The sequence below is a fragment of the Emys orbicularis genome, chromosome 2, assembly GCF_028017835.1.
Source record: "Emys orbicularis isolate rEmyOrb1 chromosome 2, rEmyOrb1.hap1, whole genome shotgun sequence".
NCBI classification, from domain to species: Eukaryota; Metazoa; Chordata; order Testudines; family Emydidae; genus Emys; species Emys orbicularis.
The window spans coordinates 39,972,158-39,994,432 of NC_088684.1; the positions used below are offsets into that span (position 1 = coordinate 39,972,158).

A 22,275-nucleotide genomic window follows, 5' to 3' on the forward strand; every position below is an offset into this window, starting at 1 on the left:
AATTGTGTTGACAGTTACTGGATGAATTTTCTTGTTTAGATGATGTGCCACCAATACTCTATCATAGGGGTTGCTTTGAAAAATACACAACCAAGTCAAATTTGCACATCAGAGTTGTACTGAACCCAGGAAATAAAACAGACTCTGAACCTGATCAGAGAGCATCATGTTCACCTGCTTCTATACCCATCAGAGCAATTGTGTCCTCCAGTGATTGGTCCTTTTACATTATTTGCTTGAGGAAAAACACACAAGATAAGAAACGTTATCAAACAGAAACCTTTGAGAGAGCAAGTAGCCTAAAGGAGGCAGCACTTCAAAGAGGAGATGTTGACATATTGCACAGAATATCTATGGAAGACCTGATTGCTAAGGATGCAGTTTATCACTCAACATGCCTTTCTTTCTACTTGAGCAAAACAAATCTTAAAGCAAAACCATCCAGTTACACAGCAACTACACAGTCATCTTATGACATTGCATTTTATCAGCTGACTAAAGAGATAGACAGTGATCTTACGCACAACAAGAAGGCTCTTCTCCTGTCCAAGCTGGAGAAGATATAAAGCCCTTCTTGCCTCTGATGTAGAAACTGAAAGCTATTCCAGTGGCAAATGACAGGCAAAATAAGAAAAACACTATGGTTCTCCAATTTCATTCCATTCACAGCATGAACAAGGCGAGTCTACCATTTTTCAATACAGTGCAACAACATGTAGTTGATGCTAATCCAAGTTGCCAGTAATCTGAAGCATGAATTTAAGTAATCCAAATGTTTTGCGACTGTTCTTCTGGCAAGTGAGCCTGATGAAAAGCTTTCAAATGAACAAGTGGTTTTGTTTAATGGTGCTTCAATCCTTTCATCTGAAATAGCCAAAATGAAAGCCTCAGAATATTATCCCCAAAGCCGGTGATAGCAGTTTACAGAGGTCAGCTACTTTTGTGCCCCAACTGGTGCAGGAGTTTTTCCTTTGGTTGACGGACAGAGAGGCATATAATTCAGCTAGCAATGAGTATCATCCTTCAGAAGACATTCAAACAAGGTGCCTCTCAATTGCAGAGTGCATAGTATTTAAGAATTCCAAAATTATCACACCACTGCACATTAGCCTTGCTGCACTGCTACACCATGAGTTTGGGTCTCACAATTTAATTGACATACTACAGGTACATGGATTCTGCATCAGTTATGATGAGCTGAGGTGGTTCATCACTAATGCTGCAAACACTGACGTAGAAAGACTCCAGGGAGGTGTGGTCATGCCAAACAGAACTGTACCACTTCATGCCGGTGGAAATCTCATCTATTACCAAAGAAAACTCTCGTGTCTCTACTTTGTAAAATCACTCCACTCTCAGATGAACGCTGTGGACCCTGAGCACATGGATCCAACCTTAAAAGATTCATGTTTAGTTATTATTTTGGCTTATTGCCAAACATTTCCTGAATAATACAAGCAAGGTAAGAGAAATGGCTATTTTCAACAAATGGCACAAAGAAAAACATTTCTCTTGCCACCGGGCTGTCCCCAACCAAATTTCAATGTGCTGCTGCAAATAATAAAAGTGTTAGTGCATCTAAAAAAAAAAAGGCATAAGATTTTTTTTTTATAATGGAAAGTGATAGGTAACCTATAGGAGTCATTACCAGCTCCCCCTATAACAATTGCATTGACACAGCATATTCATTTTTTTCTTTATTCTTGTTAAAAAGTAGCAGTTTTTCCATTTTATTTGACACAATCCAGGAGCTTATTTAGCAAAAATTATACATGAGTTTCTAAGTCACACAAAACACTAAAAGCTGCATACCAGACTGTCCTATCCAGGGGAAAGATAGGCCACTGCAGAAACAAAGAGAAGAAAAAAAATACAGCTATGCTTCAGGAAACCGCAGTGTCATTTGGTGGGAAAGGAGAGAGCATTGAAATGAACTTCCTACCTGCTGTACAATACAACTCCCTATCTAGAATTAGATCATCTTCCTTACCAACTGCTGGGGTTATGCAGTTCACTAGACATAACACTGATCTAGTTGTTACAGTACAACAGCACACCCCACCCTGATTTTATTCCCAGGAGATGGAGTTGCAATCATGGTGAGTAGAGTAACAGACTGTACTCAAGAAAGAGATTACTTCCCACTTGGTACAAGTAGCAGGTTTCTAAATTTCATAGCCTAAGAAAATTGCAGGATCTTTATAAACTGGCAGATGTAAAGGTGATATGGGGCTGGATAAAGTCTTCAGTATTTATTTAATTGCTACACAAAATATATTAATTTCTTAGGTAGCTATTGTTACAATTGCACAAACAGCTTAATAAAATAAATTAAACAGAGGATTTTTAAATCTTACAAATAGATATTATTTTAAACTTAAATCTACCATTGTTGTTAATTAGCAAAGATATTTATTATTAAACGTTTTTTCTTTGGCATCCCCAACTGCTGTTCCTACCTGATCCTACAATACAATTTAAATGCTCAATTAGTTACATCACAAGTACCATGACTACAGACCATTACAACTTCATTATGGGAGCTGGCAAATGGAGAAAGTGCACAGTAACAAAGAAAATAACTCTTTCCCACATACAATAGTACTAAAAGAGCACCTTTATTCTGCAAGATATAGCAAGGCACTGTGAGGGACCGGGACATGGGCGGTTTTGCCTAGTGGTCAGAGCAGGAGTCAGGATACAAAGCTGAGGGTCAGAACCAGAGTCAGAAGCCAGATGCCAGAGTGAGGAATTGGAGCTGAAGGTCAGAACCTGGTTACTCAGAGTCAAGGAAGGCAGGAGGCAGTCTTCCACTCATCTCCCTTCCTAATCTTCACCAAGTTGTAAGCTCCTTGGAGGTCAATTTCGTGAAGACCTTGGTGGAGCAAAATCATTCAAAAAGCTCATTGATGAGGGGGAAAGAGTACCAGTTCTGGATGGTGGTCTTGTTTAGTGTCCTGTAGTCCACACAGGGCCACTGAGATCCATCCTCCTTCTTTACAATGAAAATCAGTGCCCTAGCTGGAGATGTGAATGGATTGATGGATGAAACCCTTTTGAAAGTTCTCTTAAAGGTAGCTCCAGAGCACCTGTAGCACACGCTCAGTGAGACAGTAGATGCGACTGAAAGGGATCTCTGCTCCTAGCTGAAGGTTAATGGGGCAGTCATAACTGTGAGGGGGCAGCAAGGTGTCTGTATTCTTCTTAACGAACATGTTGACAAATTCTTGGTATTTAACAGGTATTGCTGAAGTTGTAAGAAGCAGCACAGATGATGCTGAAATTCCCTGTGAACTAACTGCCTCAGACTCAGGTTCTCAGAGAAGGCAGACCAAGTTGCAGAGGGCTTCTGGCCCACACCTGAGTTTTGGGAGATAAGACTGCCGACAGTGCAGGGACTTGAAACATACTGTACTTGCAGGCCAACGGATATGAGGATGTTGGGCGGTGAGCCAGAGCATGCCAAGGATAACCGGAGAGTGCAGGGCCTTGGATGAGTCTGAATTAGAGGGTTTCTCGATGACCCTGGAGGGTGGTGACCCAAAGGAACAGTCTGTTGCGTAACCAGGCATGATGAGAGAAGCGGCTCGTCAATAGACTCCACTAAGTCCAGAGAGCTTTACTGTGGATGGAGACTGTATGTGCTCGCGCAATGTCCAAGTCCATGAAATTACTGGAGGCATTCGAATACACCAGTGCTTCCAGTGGACTTCAGTCATGGTGGGTGTGATGTTGCACTCCATATGTTTTATGGAAATATGCTTATAAGTGTGAATATAATGTAACTGGAATATGCTTTATGCAAAAGGTCTCTTGTAAGGTATCATTACAAAGCTTATAATCTACTGAGTGTGTTCATCCTATTTGTATGTATGCATCATTCTTGTATCTGAAGCTAGAAATATAAAGTATAACTCTGAGGTACTATTGTAATTATGCAAAGTGTGGGCCATTGATGATGGTTTAGAATCTTGATGGCTCCCATTGACTAGAACAATTGATTGTAAATGGCTGTTTACTTGCAAGCCTTCCTGTGTTCCTGTACGCCAGCCCAGGAAGAATGGTGGAATCCATCTTAAACCTGGTGCTTTTCCATTTAGAAGGAGGGGTGGGGCTCCAGAGAGACAAAAGATTCCTGCCTTGTGCCAAAGCTATAAAAGGGAGTGGAACAGAACAAAGGGGGTTGCCAGTCATGAGAAAACCCCTAGTTACCATCTGAGCTGGAACTAACAAGGACTGTATCAGGGGAAAGGATTGGGCCCAGACTAGGAAGGAGTCTAGTCTGTGAAAGAAGCTTATTGAAACATCTCTGAGGGTGAGATATTATCTGTAATCAGTTTCCTAATGTATTAAGCTTAGACTTGCGTGTTTTTGCTTTATTTTGCTTGGTGACTTACTTTGTTCTGTTTGTTATTACTTGAAACCACTTAAATCCTACTTTTTATACTTAATAAAATCACTTTTGTTTATTAATTAACCCAGAGTAAGTGATTAATACCTGGGGAAGCAAACAGCTGTGCATATCTCACTATCAGTGTTATAGAGGGTGGACAATTTATGAGTTTACCCTGTATAAGCTTTATACAGAGTACAACAGATTTATTTGGGGTTTGGATCCCATTGGGAGCTGGGTGTCTCGGTGCTGGAGGCAGGTAACCTGCTGAGCAGTTTTTGGTTAACGTCTGCAACTTTGGGGGTGTGGACCAGACCTGGGTCTGTGTTGCAGCAGGCTAGCATGTCTGTCTCAACAAGGCAGTGTTCTGGAGTCCCAAGCTGGCAATGAAAACGGGCTCAGAGGTAATTCCAGCACATCAGGTGACAGTCCCAAGGGGGTCTCTGTGACCGAAACCATCACAGTGGGGTGTTGAAGTTGGAAGGGGAATCAGAGATATGTCAGGTTCTGGTTAGCCATTGCCACAGTACCAGCAGACATATATTGACATTGTGTACTGGAGGGATGGGAAGAATACCAGCCCAGCCCAGACCCCTCTGTTGGGACTGGGACTTGGCGTTTCCCAGCTGGGACGCAAGTTGGACCTTTACAGGACAGCCTGATTTGATGTATCCAGGTTCTGCACAGTATAGACATAAGCCCACCATTTGGTGTCCATTTTTCTCAACATCTGAAAGGCAGGGCTGGGCTTGGTCAATTTGCATGGGTTCAATATGGAGGGACAAAGCTGGTGACTGGAGAGCTGGGGCCAGAGAAACCAGTGGGGCACAGGAGGCTAAGCTTTGCTCTTCACAGTGCTCTGTCAGACAGCTATCAATCCTTATGCATAGGTTCAATTAAATTGTCCAAGCCGGGTGGGAACTCCACCCACACCAGCTCATCCTTGATTACTTTGCTGAGGCTAGGCTGGAGGTGGTAATGCTGTCAACCTCATTCCACTTGGTATCTGTTACCAGGCTCTGAAATTCCAAATTCCATTTGGATATCGATTGGCACTTCTGTCACAATGCTTGGAGCTCAGTCTGTGCTGTGCATGTGTGGTTTGGATCATTACAAATTGGCACCATGGCTTGCATATGGTTTTCAAACTAGCCTAGAGTGGGTTTGATTTCTCCAGGAGTGGGAAAGTCCAGGCCAGAGCCTCCCCTGTTACCAAGTTGATGATAAGTCCTACTCAGGCTTGATTGGTGGGAAATGTCCACAGTGTCAACAGAAGCTGACACTGACTCAGGAATCCATTGAATTTGCTTCAATCACCATTGTACTCACCTGGCAGTGGAATCTTTGGTTTGCGGGGAGCTGAAATTGGAGCTGCAGCTTGCACCTGAAAGGCCACATTCTGCGCCTGCGGAGTTTACAGATTGTGTACAGCACCCACTATATCAAACAGGGAGGCGTTTGTCTTGGTGGGATCCATGTCAGCAGCGAAGAAGGCCCTTTTCCCCCTCAATGGTTCCTTTTAGGCTGCTCAAACTGTTAGAGAGCGGGATGTGGGCAGTCTTGCCTAATGGTGGAAGCAGAAGCCAGGTGCCGAGAAAAAGGAGCTGAGGGTCGGAACCAGTGTCAGAAGGCAGATGCCAGAGCCAAAGGTCAAGCCATAGTCAGAGCCATAGGAATTGGAGCCAAAGGTCAAATCCAGATTACCTGGAGTCAGGGAAGGTAAGAGCAGGGCCGGAACCAAGTGCTACTGCTGGGAAATACTTTGAGCAGACAGCACCCTGCTGCTGGCCTTAAGAGCAAGTCTGTGGATCCCCTCAGCCAATCAGGCTGTTATACCAATCAGGAGGTCCAATTTGGGTCCACCTGTGCTCATTAGACTGCCTGGAGGTTAAGCAAGCAGAGAAACATGCTAGCTGCAGGCCCTGACTAAAGAACATAAGCACTTTGGTGAATCAGGGTCACATACAATTACTAAAAAGTTATATTGTTCTGTGTTCGAAGTTTTTGTAATCAAGTTTACTCACATTATGCAAGTCACTTTTTTATGAGGAAGGAACAATTAAGACACAGAAAATCACCACTTTCAAAAACTATACACATGAGATATAGTAAGATTACTCACCATGGATGACATGTTTGTAGACAGCACTTTTCATTTACTAACAAATCTCAAATTCTTAAAATATACAGAACTGACAGCACACTCATTACCAGTAAAACATTCATTCGGCAAGGTTTGCAACTTGGGAACTTTTCTAATTTTAGCCTCACACTCCAAGTATTTTAACTGTTGTTGTCAACCCAATTTTGAAAACTACAGGCAATAGTTAATGGAACTCATCATAGAATATCTAAGTGCCTGAAACCTAATTTACCTTATCCTAACAAAAGTACAATATAAACATTGGTACCAGGATTTTTTTTTAAGGCAAAATAATGAGAATAAATTATATTTTAAAAGTAATTAAGAGGATAAAAATGTTCTGTGCTGCAACTGCAGAATTCTCAAAAGACTGAGTCCTGGCAACTATCATACTCCTTTTGAAATTGTTGATATTAAGATTAAAGATCACTTTGTTCCTGTATTCCCACAACTAGTTGGTATGGTAAAGAGATCAGATCCCTAGTTTTATATGTAACATCTTTAACATTTGCACTCCTTTCTGTGCATGTGATTAAATGTAACATTTTGAAATCCCAAAGTTCTGAGAAAAACATAAATCCTTGTCCACAGCTGCTGTTTTACTCTGGAAACATATGCATTTTCTTTTCAAGCATCTACCATCAAAAAATCCCAAAGGACTTGAACTGGAGAACACCTGCATCTCTTCATTTAGTTCCAATAACAGAGTCTAAACTTCAAAATTACAAAAATAGATGCTATGTTCAGCTGTAGTTACATTTTGCCCCTAATTCCTGTGAACAAAAATGCTAAGAGCATGAAATCATTCGGGCAAGCTCTGTCATCGAGAGGATAAGGTTTTTTGCACCAAAAGCCCAGTGGGAACATGATAGAAAACTGGCAACAATTATAGATAAAGTACATAGCGAAGTCCTCAGGGATAGGAGAGGAAATGTAATAAGATAGATGGGTATAATTTTTACGCATTTGTGCCCAAACCACAAATGTGAATTGTCTTTATTCACTACAATATATAAGCATTCTTACTTACTTGTTGTGTCAAAAATATTTTAAAAGGTACTTTAAGCAGTTCATTGAGATTTTACTATTTTTTAACAACATAAAGACATACATCTAAATTTAAATTGAAAAATGTATAAAACATCATTGTTCTAACTTCAAAAAACTAACTTCTGCTAGAATTTACAATATTCCAGACAAGAATGGTGAAATGGAAAAATAATTACCATTGATAACTTCATTTTAACCCTTGGGCTTTAAAAAAAAAAAAAGCAAAATTGGATTTTAAGCTCACCCTTTCCTTTCCAATTGACCCTACTGAACAAAATTAACCTTTGCATAGTAGGAAAAATATCAGATAACATTGTTATTAGTGTTATAATTTACGACACTTTTGTAAATTTCAGTGCACTCTTTTACATAGGATTTTTTTGGAAGCTGAGAAATAGCCACACACTTATAAATACTCAATTTCAGAGTAATTTATTTTCAGAGATTTGTGAAATTATGCATACATTTCAAATACTTTTAAATAGAAGTTTCTCAAAATGCTTGAAGGGAAAGTCACTCTAAGGAAAGGAAGGGAAAGAAAGGAAAGTCACTAAGTTAATGGGGCACTACTAATTCCTGATTAACATTTAAAATAGTTTGAAAATGTTTATTCTCCACTGTTAGTAATTCCCTCATAAAACTAGAAAAAGCTTTTATCATCAATTTGGTCCTTGTCTACTGGATGCACTAATTCAGAGGTCGGCAACCTTTCAGAAGTGATGTGCCGAGTCTTCATTTATTCACTCTAATTTAAGGTTTCACGTGCCAGTAATACATTTTAACGTTTTTAGAAGGTCTCTTTCTATAAGTCTATAATATATAACTAAACTATTGTTGTATGTAAAGTAAATTAGGTTTTTCAAATGTTTTAGAAGCTTCATTTAAAATTAAATTAAAATGCAGAGCCCCCCGGACCGGTGGCCAGGACCCGGGCAGTGTGAGTGCCACTGAAAATCAGCTTGCGTGCCGCCTTCGGCACACGTGCCATAGGTTGCCTACCCCTGCACTAATTTATATCAAATGAACCCAAAATTAACACTATTGCTTTTGTTTACTTCCTTGCTTCACTACTGTAGTATTCAATATTTAAGTTCAGTTCAAAGAAGATCATTTACTAATTATATTTATTTTATTGCCTTCTAATTTAAGTAATAAAAACTGTCTGTACAAAGGCTTGAGTGCCTTGCCAATTATTTAATAGTACAAAATAAAACAGTTTAATCAGCTCACCCCATCTTTTCAATAGAATCTCATAATTCAACACAAAGGGCTGGTCTGCACTAACACTGTAAATTAATCTAAGTTACGCTACTTCAGTTACATAAATTACGTAGCTGAAGTCGCCGTAACTTAAGTCAACTTACAGCGGTGTCTTACACTGTACACTGTCGAAAGGAGACGCTCTACTGTCGATACAGATTCCGCCTCTCGTGGAGGTGGAGTACAGATGTCGATGGGAGAACACTCTCCCATCAACTTATCATGTCTTCACCACACCCACTAAATCGACACCGCTGCATTGATTGCAGCAGTGCCAATTTAGCCGATAGTGTAGACATAGCCTAGCACTACCATTCATCTTCAAAGTCCCCCGTCTTCAAACGCCAGGTGAAACTAATGGGCACCGCACCTTTTTTTGAAAGTCAATATACCCAGGCTATTTCAGATACGGGTAGGAGGGCATTACCAAACCTTAGGTCCCTTAACAAAGAAAATCCTGCCAGTCACCCCCTCTCTATTATATCATATATATGCTGTGATCTAGACAAAGGTGAGGGAGCACTAATGCTACAAAAATATTCATGGGACCAAAGACTATTAAAAAAAAACACTGAGCGATCTATTGAAACAGATGAATGATGACAGAATTAAGAGTATTAACATACAAAGTTACATTTAAGGGCCAGAACTATTGTTAGTAAAATCATAATTAACTGTTATTTTTATATTAGAAAATACTTTGCTATCTACACAAGGCAAACGGATACCACTGTCACACTTTTTTGTAAACACACAAATGTAAATAAAAAACACTACCAAAAGAATCAGCCCTTGTTAAGAAACTGCTAATACAAACGGGCTATTATATATAATTTTTCCTTTTTCCTGTTAAGACTTTTGTAAAAGTCATTTTACCAAGATTCAGGTTTCTCTACTAGGTTACAATCACTGTAATTTAATATTAATTCTGTATTATCTTATTCCTTCCACCATCAACTCATTAAGTTGAAAATAGACACAAAAATGTTAATGTAGGGTTTATTATTAATTAATTATTATTATTCACTTTTTGATAACATTTTCTTGGCATGTACTTCCAAATGAATATTAACTCTTTTTTTTTTAACGCTGCACAGTCTCCTCCTAGCAATTTATACCCAGTTTAAAGACAGTCTACCCACTCCACTAGTTGTGTATACCAGAAGCTGATTCCCAATCTAAGTAGAGATTTATAACCCCCGTCATCTCATTACAGAAAGCAATCAGTTCTGTACAATGCCAAAACCTCCTGTCTACACCATAGGTGCAAAATTAAGTTAGTCATTCTTCCTTCACTCATACTTGTAATAGAAGGAACTGTAAGAACTTCATCTGCAAGATATTTTCAATTCTCTTCCAAGATCTGGAAAATTGTCCTTTATTCTAATTAATATCTCGTCACTAGTTCCTATATAGGCCACGGAGAAATATATCTGGAATTAATCTATCTTTGGCCTTTCTGGTCATATTTCTTGCCTGGATTCCCAGAAGGGTAGCACAGCATCCTTTTCTCTTTATCTGGATCATATATTGTCTGGTCCATGTTCTTCACTATCAAATTATCAGTAGAGAACAATTGTTTCTATTTCTCCTCTGATAGGAACTTTTCCATTCTTCTTCTAAATTGGTTGCATCATAATCTTTCAATACCCCTTCATTTTCCATATCTATCCCAACTTAGTTTAAACCTATTATAGCTCTCTAACTATCCAATTTAGCTTTAATGGTTTCTGTCAGTGGCTTCAGACGATGCTCACAACACACTTTGTACACTCATAAATGGAAAACAAATACTTTGTGCATATGTAGCTGTCATGGCCTCATTCAAAAAAAGGAAAGGAAAGGATAAAAAATTGTCCATTTTCAGCATTGCACATTCTTTAGCAACCTTTCAATTTTATAGATTCATGGATTCCAAGGCCAGAATGGACTTCTGTGATCATCTACTCTGACCTTCCATATAACACAAGCCATAGAACTTCTCCAAAATATTTCCTAGAGCATATCTTTGAGAAAAACACCCAATTCTGATTTTAAAATTGCCAGTGATGGAGTATCCATCCATCCATGCTTGGTAAAGTGTTCCAATGGTTAATTACCCTCATAGTTAAAATGTTGTCTTATTGCGATCTGAATTTGTCTAGCTTCAACTTCGAGCCATTGGATTGTGTTATGCCTTTCTCTGCTAGATTGAATAGCCTATTATCAAATATTTGTTCCTCATGTAAGTACTTATAAACTGTGATCAAGTCACCCCTTAATCTTCTCTTTGTTAAACTAAACAGATTGAACTCCTTGAGTCTATTCCTGTGAAGCATGTTTTCTAATCCTTCAATCATTTTTGTGGCTCTTTTCTGAAACTCTCCAATTTGCTAAGAAAAACTGGCTACTTGATTTATAACATTTTAAACTCACACATCTGTTAATTATTCTTGTCAATTCACCTACACAATACTTACTGTAAGTCCTTATTAGAACTTATTTTGCTGCTGCCTCACTTCAACTGGCCTCTCAGTGTCCATATACATAAATCTGGCCCTATATTTGTTTTTTGTTTTCAATTCTCTCAAACATCCTCTTCCAAAAATCAATTAAATTTGTTTTTAAAAGCTCAAATATTAAATGGAACTACTTTCATGGTGATCTAAAATATATTTAAACACTCTAAATAATAATAATTATAATTTATATAGTGATGGTAGGTATATACAGTCCTTTAAAATGAGTCATATGTGCTAGTCAAACATGGGATCCTTGGACTGAGAAACTTATGAAGAAAAGACATAAAAGGTACAAAACAATACAGATGTCATGAACAAATGCCATGAACAGTTAGTGGTGTGCAGTGATTGAAGTGAGAAAACTGCTGAGGAATAGGTAGATGTTCAGAAGGTTTTCAAAGGAAGGAAAAGGGGAAGTCAAAAAAAAAATACAGACTACATACAGCACACATAGGACAAGGTATTCAAAGGGATCCTAGTGTAGCCTCCATGTGTATTTTGTTCTCTCAGAAGTTTATTTTTGTTTTGCAGTGCTTTGTGCGCAGTTAATTTTATTGTTTCCCTGGTAAAATCAGTATATTTGTCAGCTTCCCATATTCTTTGTTTTGATCTTTAAAACAGTGTCAAGGGTGAGAACAACATTTTAAAAATAGGAAAATGCGATTACTACATCAACACATATTAACAGGGGGATGTAAGACCAAATACAGTACCTGAAATGGCTTTTACATAATTGTTTTTAACTAACTGGATTTCAAATTGACAATGTCCATTTAAACAGACCACTAGTGGTCAATGTTTTGTTTAAATGTCACAGAATTCATGAGAATGCCACATGAGTGCTCATACCTACACAAGCATTACCAAACCTTTCAAACCAGCAACTTCCTTCAACTCCTATACAAGCTATTCAGAGACTCTAGACTTGCTTACCATTTAAATCTCTAGCACTGTAGCAAGATAGATGAGGCTAAATGTATGGCTAAATGTATGGTTTCCAAACTGTTTCCAGAGCTGTCACTTTTTTCTATGTGGATTAACAAATTTTTAATGGCAATTATTTATGCTACAGCTTTACATGAGCCATTTTGAATCCAATGTCAACTCAGGAACTAACTTGTTGCTTCTGTATATGAAACCTTAGTTAGATAAGAAACTAAAATAAAATTAACATCTACACAGCATGGATTTTGTCAAACTAAAAAAAAGTAGGCAGAAGACAGTATATAATTTTTTCAAAAAGCAAACAGTCAATTAGGCATGCACTATCTAAGAGAATATATATTACAATGGTGTGTTTTGTTTTTAAGTTTCAGAGTGAACTAGAGTGAAGTTATAGTGTGTGCAGTATGTGAAACAGATACTCTGGGCATTTGGCACATTTTATATCAAATCCCCCTTTCGAAAACTACATTGGATATGAAAAAGTAATGTGATACCAGCTTAACAAGAGTTTTGCACTTACCAGAATTATGGCAATAGTCCATATACTGTGGACTCTGGATTGTAAAGGCTACCATATCTGGAGCTAAGAGAGATTCTGGCTTTCTACTTTCATTGAGCCATTTGCTGCTGTGTAGGTCTCTGGTGTCAGAAGGGCCTTGAATTAAAGGAATCAGCTTCTCTTTTCCAACATCACCTAAATAAAGATTAAACTCTTTACACCTTTTCTAACAACAAGGTAATTCAACACTTACTTTCACTGGCCTGAGCAGGGCAGCTATTAAATACACAAGTATAGAACAAAGTGACAAAATACAAAGAATGAACAGCATTTATAAACTTGTTAGTAGTAAACAACTTCCTTAAAAAGTTATTTTTCAAATGTCTTTGTATGCAGAAGAATTTAAATTAAAATTTAATTTAAAATAATGTTCCCAGATAAATCAATCAAGTCTCATTAAATAATTGGTAAATTACTATCTTCTGACTAATATCTCAACAATCACCTTGGAATTCCTAAATCACATTTAATATAATTACAATGTTGAAAAAGCTCTAAACACTGACTACATAAGGTATTTGTATGGGTTGAAAATATTTACTGTATACACCTCTCTTCACTAGAAGCAGTAAAGATTCATTATACCACAAAACCTCTTAAAATCTCCATAATTGAAAATTTTACTTGTGTCTTATTTGGAAATGATGAGACAGATTTTAAAAAATCATAATATACATTCATAATTATATAGAAAGTGGGGCAAAACACAAATGTACTGTATCATTTGAAAGTTCAGTTTTCATATCAATTTTCTTCAATGTTGTTAGACTCTGGTTTTTGAGATCAAAATCCAACAGGTTTTAATTTTATTTATTTGTCATAAAAATTGAATTTACTATAGCCATGATGTATCATCCTGACACAATTAAAAAAAATAGAATACAAAAAAACCCTCTCTGATTCATAGGAACAATGAGTAAATTCTTGTTTCAGTAACTCTCCTTGTAAAAAGCAAGGCCAATTCTCCTATACAGGCAATAAAGTTTTACATGGTCCAGCTGCACATACCTGGGGCTTTGGCACAAATTTTTATTGATCCCACAGTCCCAGAGGCACATTTGACCAATGATGTGCTGCAGTACTTCAATTCAACATTCTGGACTGAGCCCTCAAGAGTTGGCAGGGGATTCTTAGATTTCACACCTAATAAAAGAAAACTGCAAATGTACTAGCCTGTTGAATTTAAATATTTTTATATTCCTTCACCAAGGTATTTAAACTTAATTATACTTTAATTATCCATGTTAGATGTTCTTATAGCATTTTTGCTGCTATTCATAGCTGACTTTGTGAAGTGAGAGAATATTGTTATACACTTTTATACATATACATATAATAATGCACAAAATATTTATTTGTTCTTATTTTCATACACATATGGCAACTTACAACTTTTAGAATAAATATGTATATACACAAATCCAGATAATTTTGTTTCATTTTATAATTGAGCCATGACACTTAAACTGCTCTCTATCAACATTATTATTATAATCCTTTAATTTGAGGATCTTAAATAACTAAAAATGTTTTCAGATGACACTTAGAAAACAGGGTTTCATTCAGTAGCAAAATCAAAACATTAAATACATGCAGCTGAGTAGCACAGCAGGTTAGTGCACTTGCCATTTCACTACGGAAACTAGAGTTCAAATCTTGCCTTAGGTCACACGTTAAATAAGTTTGGTGGTCTCTTCTGAGTCCCCATTTGTGCACACAGAAAGCTAAGACACAGTTTGGAACAAATCAGAGCTATTGGCAATCTCTTCTGAAGAGACGCCTAGAACTGTAACAGCAGGGGATATTGCAGGTCAGGATTTAGGTACATTGGCAGAGTTCTATGGGGAAGCTTACACAACATCACCCACCCACACCATGTATGGCTCAAATTAACTATTATTCCATAATAACAGGTTTCAGAGTAGCAGCTATGTTAGTCTGAATCCGCAAAAAGAACAGGAGTACTTGTGGCACCTTAGAGACTAACAAATTTATTTGAGCATAAGCTTTCGTGGGCTACAGCCCACTTCATCGGATGCATAGAATGGAACACAGAAGATATTTATACATACAGAGAACATGAAAAGGTGGGAGTAGCCATACCAACTGTAAGAGGCCAATCAAATGAGATGAGCTATCATCAGCAGGAGAGAGAAAAAAACCTTTGAAGTGATAATCGAGATGACCCATAGAAAGCGTGAGGATATTTTAACATGGGGAAATGGATTCAATTAGTGTAATGACCCAACCATTTCCAGTCTCTGTTCAAACCTAAGTTAATTGTATCTATTTTGCATATTAATTCAAGTTCAGCAGTCTCTCTTTGGAGTCTGTTTTTGAAGTTTTTCTGTTGCAAAATTGCCACCTTCAAGTCTGTCACTGAGTGGTTAGAGAGGTTGAAGTGTTCTCCTACTGGTTTTTGAATGTTATGATTCCTGATGTCAGATTTGTGTCCATTTATTCTGTTGCGTAGAGACTGTCCGGTTTGGGAGACAGACCAGTCCTCGCTTACAGACAGCCCCCCAACCTGAAGCAAATACTCACCAGCAACCGCACACCATACAACATAAACACTAACCTAGGAACCTATCCTTGCAACAAAGCCCGATGCCAACTCTGTCCACATATCTATTCAAGTGACACCATCATAGGACCTAACCACATCAGCCACGCCATCAGGGGCTCGTTCACCTGCACATCTACCAACATGATATATGCCATCATGTGCCAGCAATGCCCCTCTGCCATATATATTGTCCAAACCGGACAGTCTCTACGCAAAAGAATAAAGTTTTACATTGTTTTATTTTTGAATGCAGTTATTTTTTTACCATAATTCCACATTTGTAAGTTCAACTTTCATGATAAAGAGCTTGCACTACAATACTTGTATTAGGTGAATTGAAATATACTATTTCTTTTTTTTTTTTTACAGTGAAAATATTTGTATTAAAATAAATAGAATGTGAGCACTGTACACTTCATATTCTATGTTGTAATACTAATCAATATATTTGAAAATGTAGAAAACATCCAAAAATATTTAAATAAATGGTATTCTATTAACAGTGCAATTAATCGTGATTAATTTTTTTAATTGCTTGACAGCCCTAGTTTTTAAAATTAACATGGCACATATTAAATGGATTAAAAACTGGTTAAGTGATAGGTCTCAAAATATAATGATAAATGGGGCATTGTCATCAAGTGGGTGTGTTTCTAGAGGGATTCCGCAGGTGTCTGTTTCTGGAGTACTCTGCTTAAAATTTTTTATCAGTGACCTGGAAGAAAACATAAAATCATCACTGGTAAAGTTTACAGGCAATACAAAGGGTTGGGTCATTACACTAATTGAATCTATTTCCCCATGTTAAAATATCCTCACACCTTCTATGGGTCATCTCGATTATCACTTCAAAAGTTTTTTTCTCTCTCCTGCTGATGATAGCTCATCTCAATTGATTGGCCTCTTACAGTTGGTATGGCTACTCCCACCTTTTCATGTTCTCTGTATGCATAAATATCTTCTGTGTGTTCCATTCTATGCATCCGATGAAGTGGGCTGTAGCCCACAAAAGCTTATGCTCAAATAAATTTGTTAGTCTCTAAGGTGCCACAAGTACTCCTATTATTCCATAGACTTTCACCATCAGAAAAACTACATTTACTTACAAATTATAAAAAAACTAGTTTGACACTTGTAAAGAGCATGTGGCGGGAGAGAAATTGAAGTTACCATTTTATAAATGATTTTTTCCCAACACAGAACTGATATTGAATTCAAAAATTAGATTTGGCAAGCATTTTGTTCATTATGCAAGGATTAGCCTAATTATGGGGATCATTTCTGTGCATAGCTAACACAGTATTTCTGCCAGAATCCATATTTATACAAAGAAACTATTATGATCCATCAGGCAAAAATACTTTTTTTTTTTTTTTTAAACCACTTTAATATATATTTTCATGATAGATGGAGACATTAGGGCAACTGGATAAATATATATTTTAAGTCCCCTAAATACTTAACAGATTATATTTTCTTGGATTGGCTCTCAAAGACACTTGCACTAAAGATTATTCTTTTGATTATTTCAAGTAAACAAGGAAAAAAACATACACAGCACTTAATTTACAAAATGACAATAGGCAGAAAATTCAAAATAAGTCCGAAACTCTGTGCTTAGTACATTTCATTGTCTAGATACTAGAGCATATTCAGTTGGGCATGTATAATCATGCTGCTCAGAGTCCTTTGCAATATAACTGTACCAGGGAATAGACTAAAAATTAAATTACACGAGTAATCCCTCTACAGTCAATTAACACAATCACGTGAATGGTAACACTGAATTCCAAATGAACCTATTAGGGCTTTCACACAATGACAACTCCTGTAAAGGTTGTAGTATTGGGGAAAACTTTGGGAGTATTATTTAAATTAGGAGCTATGGGGAAAAGCGGAGAGTACCAAAGTCCCTTATGTAAAGCAATTAAATTTGCTAAGGACAGCTTATGTACAAGTGAAGTTATGTATATAGCAATAATTATAATATCACAGAACAAACTGTAGGGAGTCAAATAATTAGAACTTCTAGTCCAGTAGACACCAATACATAATACGAATATAGAAATTGCTATTGTGATAAATCAAAGGGGGGAGGGTAGCTCCCTTTTATGGACATCCAGCCAGCCAGTTAGCTACAAAATCCCTGTTAGTAGCTGTTCTCTAAATGCTTTACCTGTAAAGGGTTAAAAAAGCCCATAGGTAAAAGGAAGGGAGTCGGCACCTTACCAAAAGAGCCAATAGGAGGGCTAGAACTTTTTAAAATTGGGAAGAAACTTTCCCTTTGTGTCTGTCTGTCTGTTGTTCTCCGGAGAGAGGAGACACAGAGCAGCAATGCTGTAAGAAGCTTTAAACCAGGTATGAAAAATCATCAAATCATACCTCGAACCTACTTATCTGAAACCCCAGATATGTACGTAGATCATGGAATGTCTAGGAAGACATGATTAGGTTTATTTCTTTTATTTCTGTATGGCTTGTGGACTCCTCTGTGCTAACCCCAGATGCTTTTGTTTTGCTTGTAACCTTTAAGCTGGACCTCAAGAAAACCATTCTTGATGTTTAATTATTATATTTGCTCCTTTTAAATCTAGCAATAGCCTAAGTTCCACATGTATTTTCTTTCTTTTTGTTTTTAATAAAATGTACCTTTTTAAAGAACAGGATTGGGTTTTTTGTGTCCTAAGAGGTTTATGCATATGTTGTTTAATTAGCTGGTGGCAACAGCTGATTTCCTTTGTTTTCTTCCTCAGCTCTTCCCCGGGGGGCGGGGGGGATTTATGTGAAAGGGCTTGAGGGTACCCACACAGGAAGGAATTCCCAAGTGCTCCTTCCTGGGTTCTCAAAAGGGGGTGTGTGTTTTTTTGCACCTGGGTGGTGGCAGCATCTACCCATCCAAGGTCAGAGAGACGCTGTAACCTTGGGAGTTTAATACCTGCCTGGAGTGGCCAGTATTAATTTTTAGAATCCTTGCGGGCCCCCACCTTCTGCACTCAAAGTGCCAGAGTGGGGAATAAGCCGTGACAGCTATCTATCTATCTTAGGTACTTATGTGGCTCCCACTGTAGTACCTAAGTGCCTCACAATCTTGTAACATGTATCTCACAAGGCCTTTGTGAGGTAAGGAAGTACTCATATTTCCATTTTAAAGATGGTGAATTGGGGCAGAGAGACTGACTGACTCATCCAATATCATATAGGAAGCCTGGGGCAGAGACAATAAATTAATCTAGGTCCTCCAAGTCCCAAACAAACACCCTAGCCACTGTACCATCCTTCCTCTGCAATATTAGATGAAACTAGTGGTCCATCTGGTCCAGTACCAAACTCTTCAGAGAAAAGTTCAAGAAAACCTATGGCCGACAATGATGAAACCACCTCTGTCACAATCTGGACCCATGCTGCTCTCTGGACGGACCCCAGTCTGTTGTGACTGAATCTAACCGCTGAACTCATGTGCTTCTAAATCGCTTTGGGTCTGGATAATGACTGATCACTGTTCCCAGCTCTTGGTCTCCCTAGCTCTGGGTCTTGCCCAGAGGCAGATCCTGTGTCTGACACCCTTCTTGGGCAGTGGGACCCCACCATCTAGCCACCAAGACCCCAGAACCAATGCCAAACACTTCCCCAAGTGCCCAGATGCTTGGACACATTCCCCCACCCCCAACCACTAGGAGTCCGCCTCGCTGTGGGAGCTCTGGTTTCTTAGTGCCATTGTTACTGGGTGAGCCATACCTTACACCCCTATTAGTCCCTCGAGTGCCAGGTCTGGCTTTCTACAACTCACTGTGAATTGAACTACATGGTCTAACCACTCTTAGATTGGATCTGTGGGCTGCAGCCCCCCGTTTACCAACCACGTTAATCTGACTGGGTCTGGCACCTGTAATCCTCCTTTCTCCAGGCATTGGTGGCAGCAGCTGATTACAATGACTCAAAAACAGCATCATTAAATAAAAGTAGCATTTAATTGCCAAAGGAAACATAGCATTTAGGAAAATGGGTTAACACAACAAAAAGTCCTATGTGCCTATTTCCTTACCTAAACTTAACCTTTGGGTTGAGACCCCCAGCCTGTTTGCTACAGTCCCTGTGTCTCTTTGTCTGTGAGTATCAGGCCAAGTCTACACTTATGGCAGAGTATAGGCACTACACATGTAGGCAATCTGTTTCCACACTTGTCACAGTGATGTGCAGCTACACAACTCAGTGAAAAGCTCTAGTAGGTCCCCACTGCCAGAGCCTTTTACTATGGTGAAGAAAAGCTCTGGTTGGGGGTGGCAGTGGGATGCTACACTGCTAACAGTAGCAATGTTGACATGGGAGGCACTGCTTGGGCATGTAGAGAGCTGTCTCACCCTAGGGGTTCAGGCATGTAGCACTCTTGTGTACTCTACTCACCTATGCTGTGTCTTACTGTCTACACTACTATTTATACGCATGCTAGTTGCATGTGTAGTGTCTGTACTCTACACATCACTGTAAGTGTAAACTAGCCTTAGTCAGTTTGAGTGTCAGCCTCAGATTGATGATAACCCACTCCCTCATCCTTAAAAAGCAACAGAGGGTCCTGTGGCACCTTTAAGACTAACAGAAGTATTGGGAGCATAAGCTTTCGTGGGTAAGAACCTCACTTCTTCAGATGCAAGTAATGGAAATCTCCAGAGGCAGGTATAAATCAGTGTGGAGATAACGAGGTTAGTTCAATCAGGGAGGGTGAGGTGCTCTGCTAGCAGTAGAGGTGTGAACACCAAGGGAGGAGAAACTGCTTCTGTAGTTGGATAGCCATTCACAGTCTTTGTTTAATCCTGATCTGATGGTGTCAAATTTGCAAATGAAATTTGAAATCTGGAGATTTCCATTACTTGCATCTGAAATTTGAAATCTGGAGATTTCCATTACTTGCATCTGAAGAAGTGAGGTTCTTACCCACGAAAGCTTATGCTCCCAATACTTCTGTCAGTCTTAAAGGTGCCACAGGACCCTCTGTTGCTTTTTACAGATTCAGACTAACACGGCTACCCCTCTGATCCCTCATCCTTGTTCCTGAGGCTAGCATCTTTCAGGTTTAGGATCCCCTTTGATCTAAATTTTAGTCTGGGAAGAATACACGTTACCAGACTAGCAAGAGCTAGTCAGGAGTTATCTTGAAATCAGAAGCTTCCCATATTTTTTCCCCAGTGAGCCTTATCTTTGTCATTGTCTAGTCTTTCCTGATGGTTTCACTTTGACAGTCTCCTGTGATTTAACTCTTTGCAGTCAGGCAGGTTAATATCAAACTGATAACCAGAAGGAAATAAGGACATGTGATATTTATAAAAAATACTGTACAGCTCCCACATTCTCCACACCTAGACACTTTCTTCAGGGAGAACTTGGCAATAAAGCAATGAACACAGGCTTAACAGAAGAATTTCTTAACCACAAACACTTTTTAAAAGCACAAGAGTTACAAATCCATGGAAAACAACAAACAATCCTGAAAGCAATCCCCATGGTCTGATCTCACCCCATTTGAGGGTCCTGGTTCTAGCCAGCATCCTTAGGTGAGGCAGAGTGTCTCCTGTCTTTGCTTCTTTCCACTCTATAACCTTTACAGCACACTCTCCTCTAGAATATGGACTAAAACCCGGAATCCTTAAATCCCAAAATGTCTCTGCCATCTAGCAAATACCTGTGAAACCCACTTGAACAGTGTGTATCCTAACTCCCAAGTGTCTGGTTCACAAAGGCAGCCTACTACTGCTATCAGTTACTCGGTCAGCTCAAGTGGTAAAGGTCTGCCTTGTAGGTCTAAAGGTTCCAAGCTTCTTGATGACCAATGTGAGCCAGTATGGTCAAACGCAATGTAATTTCTATTTTTTCAGGATTTTTTTTTACATTAAAAAACCTTACATTAAAAGAACTGTAAGGTTGCAAAGTCAAGCACTCAAAAGTTAGGAATACCAGGATTAAGGTTGCCTGTGCAACCTTAATCTAGCCCTCTTATGCATAAACAGTCTTTAATTACATCATCTCACATTTTCTTCCACAGGACATCTGGCATTTCCTAATTTTAGTGCTTGCCTTTGCAACCTTAATGTTCTTTGAGTGTACTTTATTTGTACATGCTTGTACACAATTATGTACACACACCCATGCATAAATAATTTAGCCCTGTAAATAATTCTATCGAATTTAACTGTAGGTATTTTCATTTAATTACAAATGCCTAATGCTTTTCAACAAAGTTAGCAAGAGTTCCATTGTTTTTGTTTTATATGAAACGATCAAAAGTAGGTCTGATCAGTTTTTTGGCATTCAGAATTCTGAATCCTTCCAGAAAAATAATCCTAGCCCTTGCAAATGTCATTACATGTATTTCTTCAAATTATCTTTTATGTCCTCTTCTGAATGCTTTTAATCTCAGTGATATACTTCTGAAGATAAGGCAAAGAAAAAGATAGATGCCATACTCCAACTCACATTGATTTGTTCAATAGTCAGGAGGCTAAATTCAATCCTGTAACATCACTCAAGTAAACTCAGTTACACCAGGAATGACTCTGGTATGTTATATTTTCTACCACCACTTTCTAACCTTTTTTAAATGCTTCTAAATCATTTTTTCAAAACATGCTGTGCACTGGGCAGCTGTCTTCACTGACCTATCCAAAATAAATTCTATTGGTCAAATCCTGCTTCTTTTTCTCATGTGAAAAGCCTTATTTATATCATTCGTTCTTTCCAAGGATTTCTTTTTTTAAGTTATTTCCCAATCTGTTGAACCACTTCTTCAATGATAATATACTGTGTTTGTAAAATCAAAGCCCTTATAGCTGTAGTAGAAATCTTTGTGATATGCCTTGTTTCCCCTCA

The 22,275-nt window shown here is 38.3% G+C and overlaps 1 protein-coding gene across 3 annotated transcripts in view; it reads right to left on the reverse strand.

Annotated features, from left to right (window-relative positions):
* VPS13B (vacuolar protein sorting 13 homolog B) overlaps window positions 1–22,275 on the reverse strand; it is a 947,892-nt gene that overhangs the window by 620,214 nt on the left and 305,403 nt on the right. For all 3 annotated transcript variants that reach the window (XM_065397834.1, XM_065397833.1, XM_065397835.1), the window contains exons 17-18: window positions 13,860–13,994; window positions 12,813–12,986 (exon numbers count right to left, since the gene is read on the reverse strand). In XM_065397834.1, coding sequence (XP_065253906.1) covers window positions 12,813–12,986; window positions 13,860–13,994 — 309 coding nt within the window. The remainder of the gene's footprint in view (window positions 1–12,812; window positions 12,987–13,859; window positions 13,995–22,275) is intronic.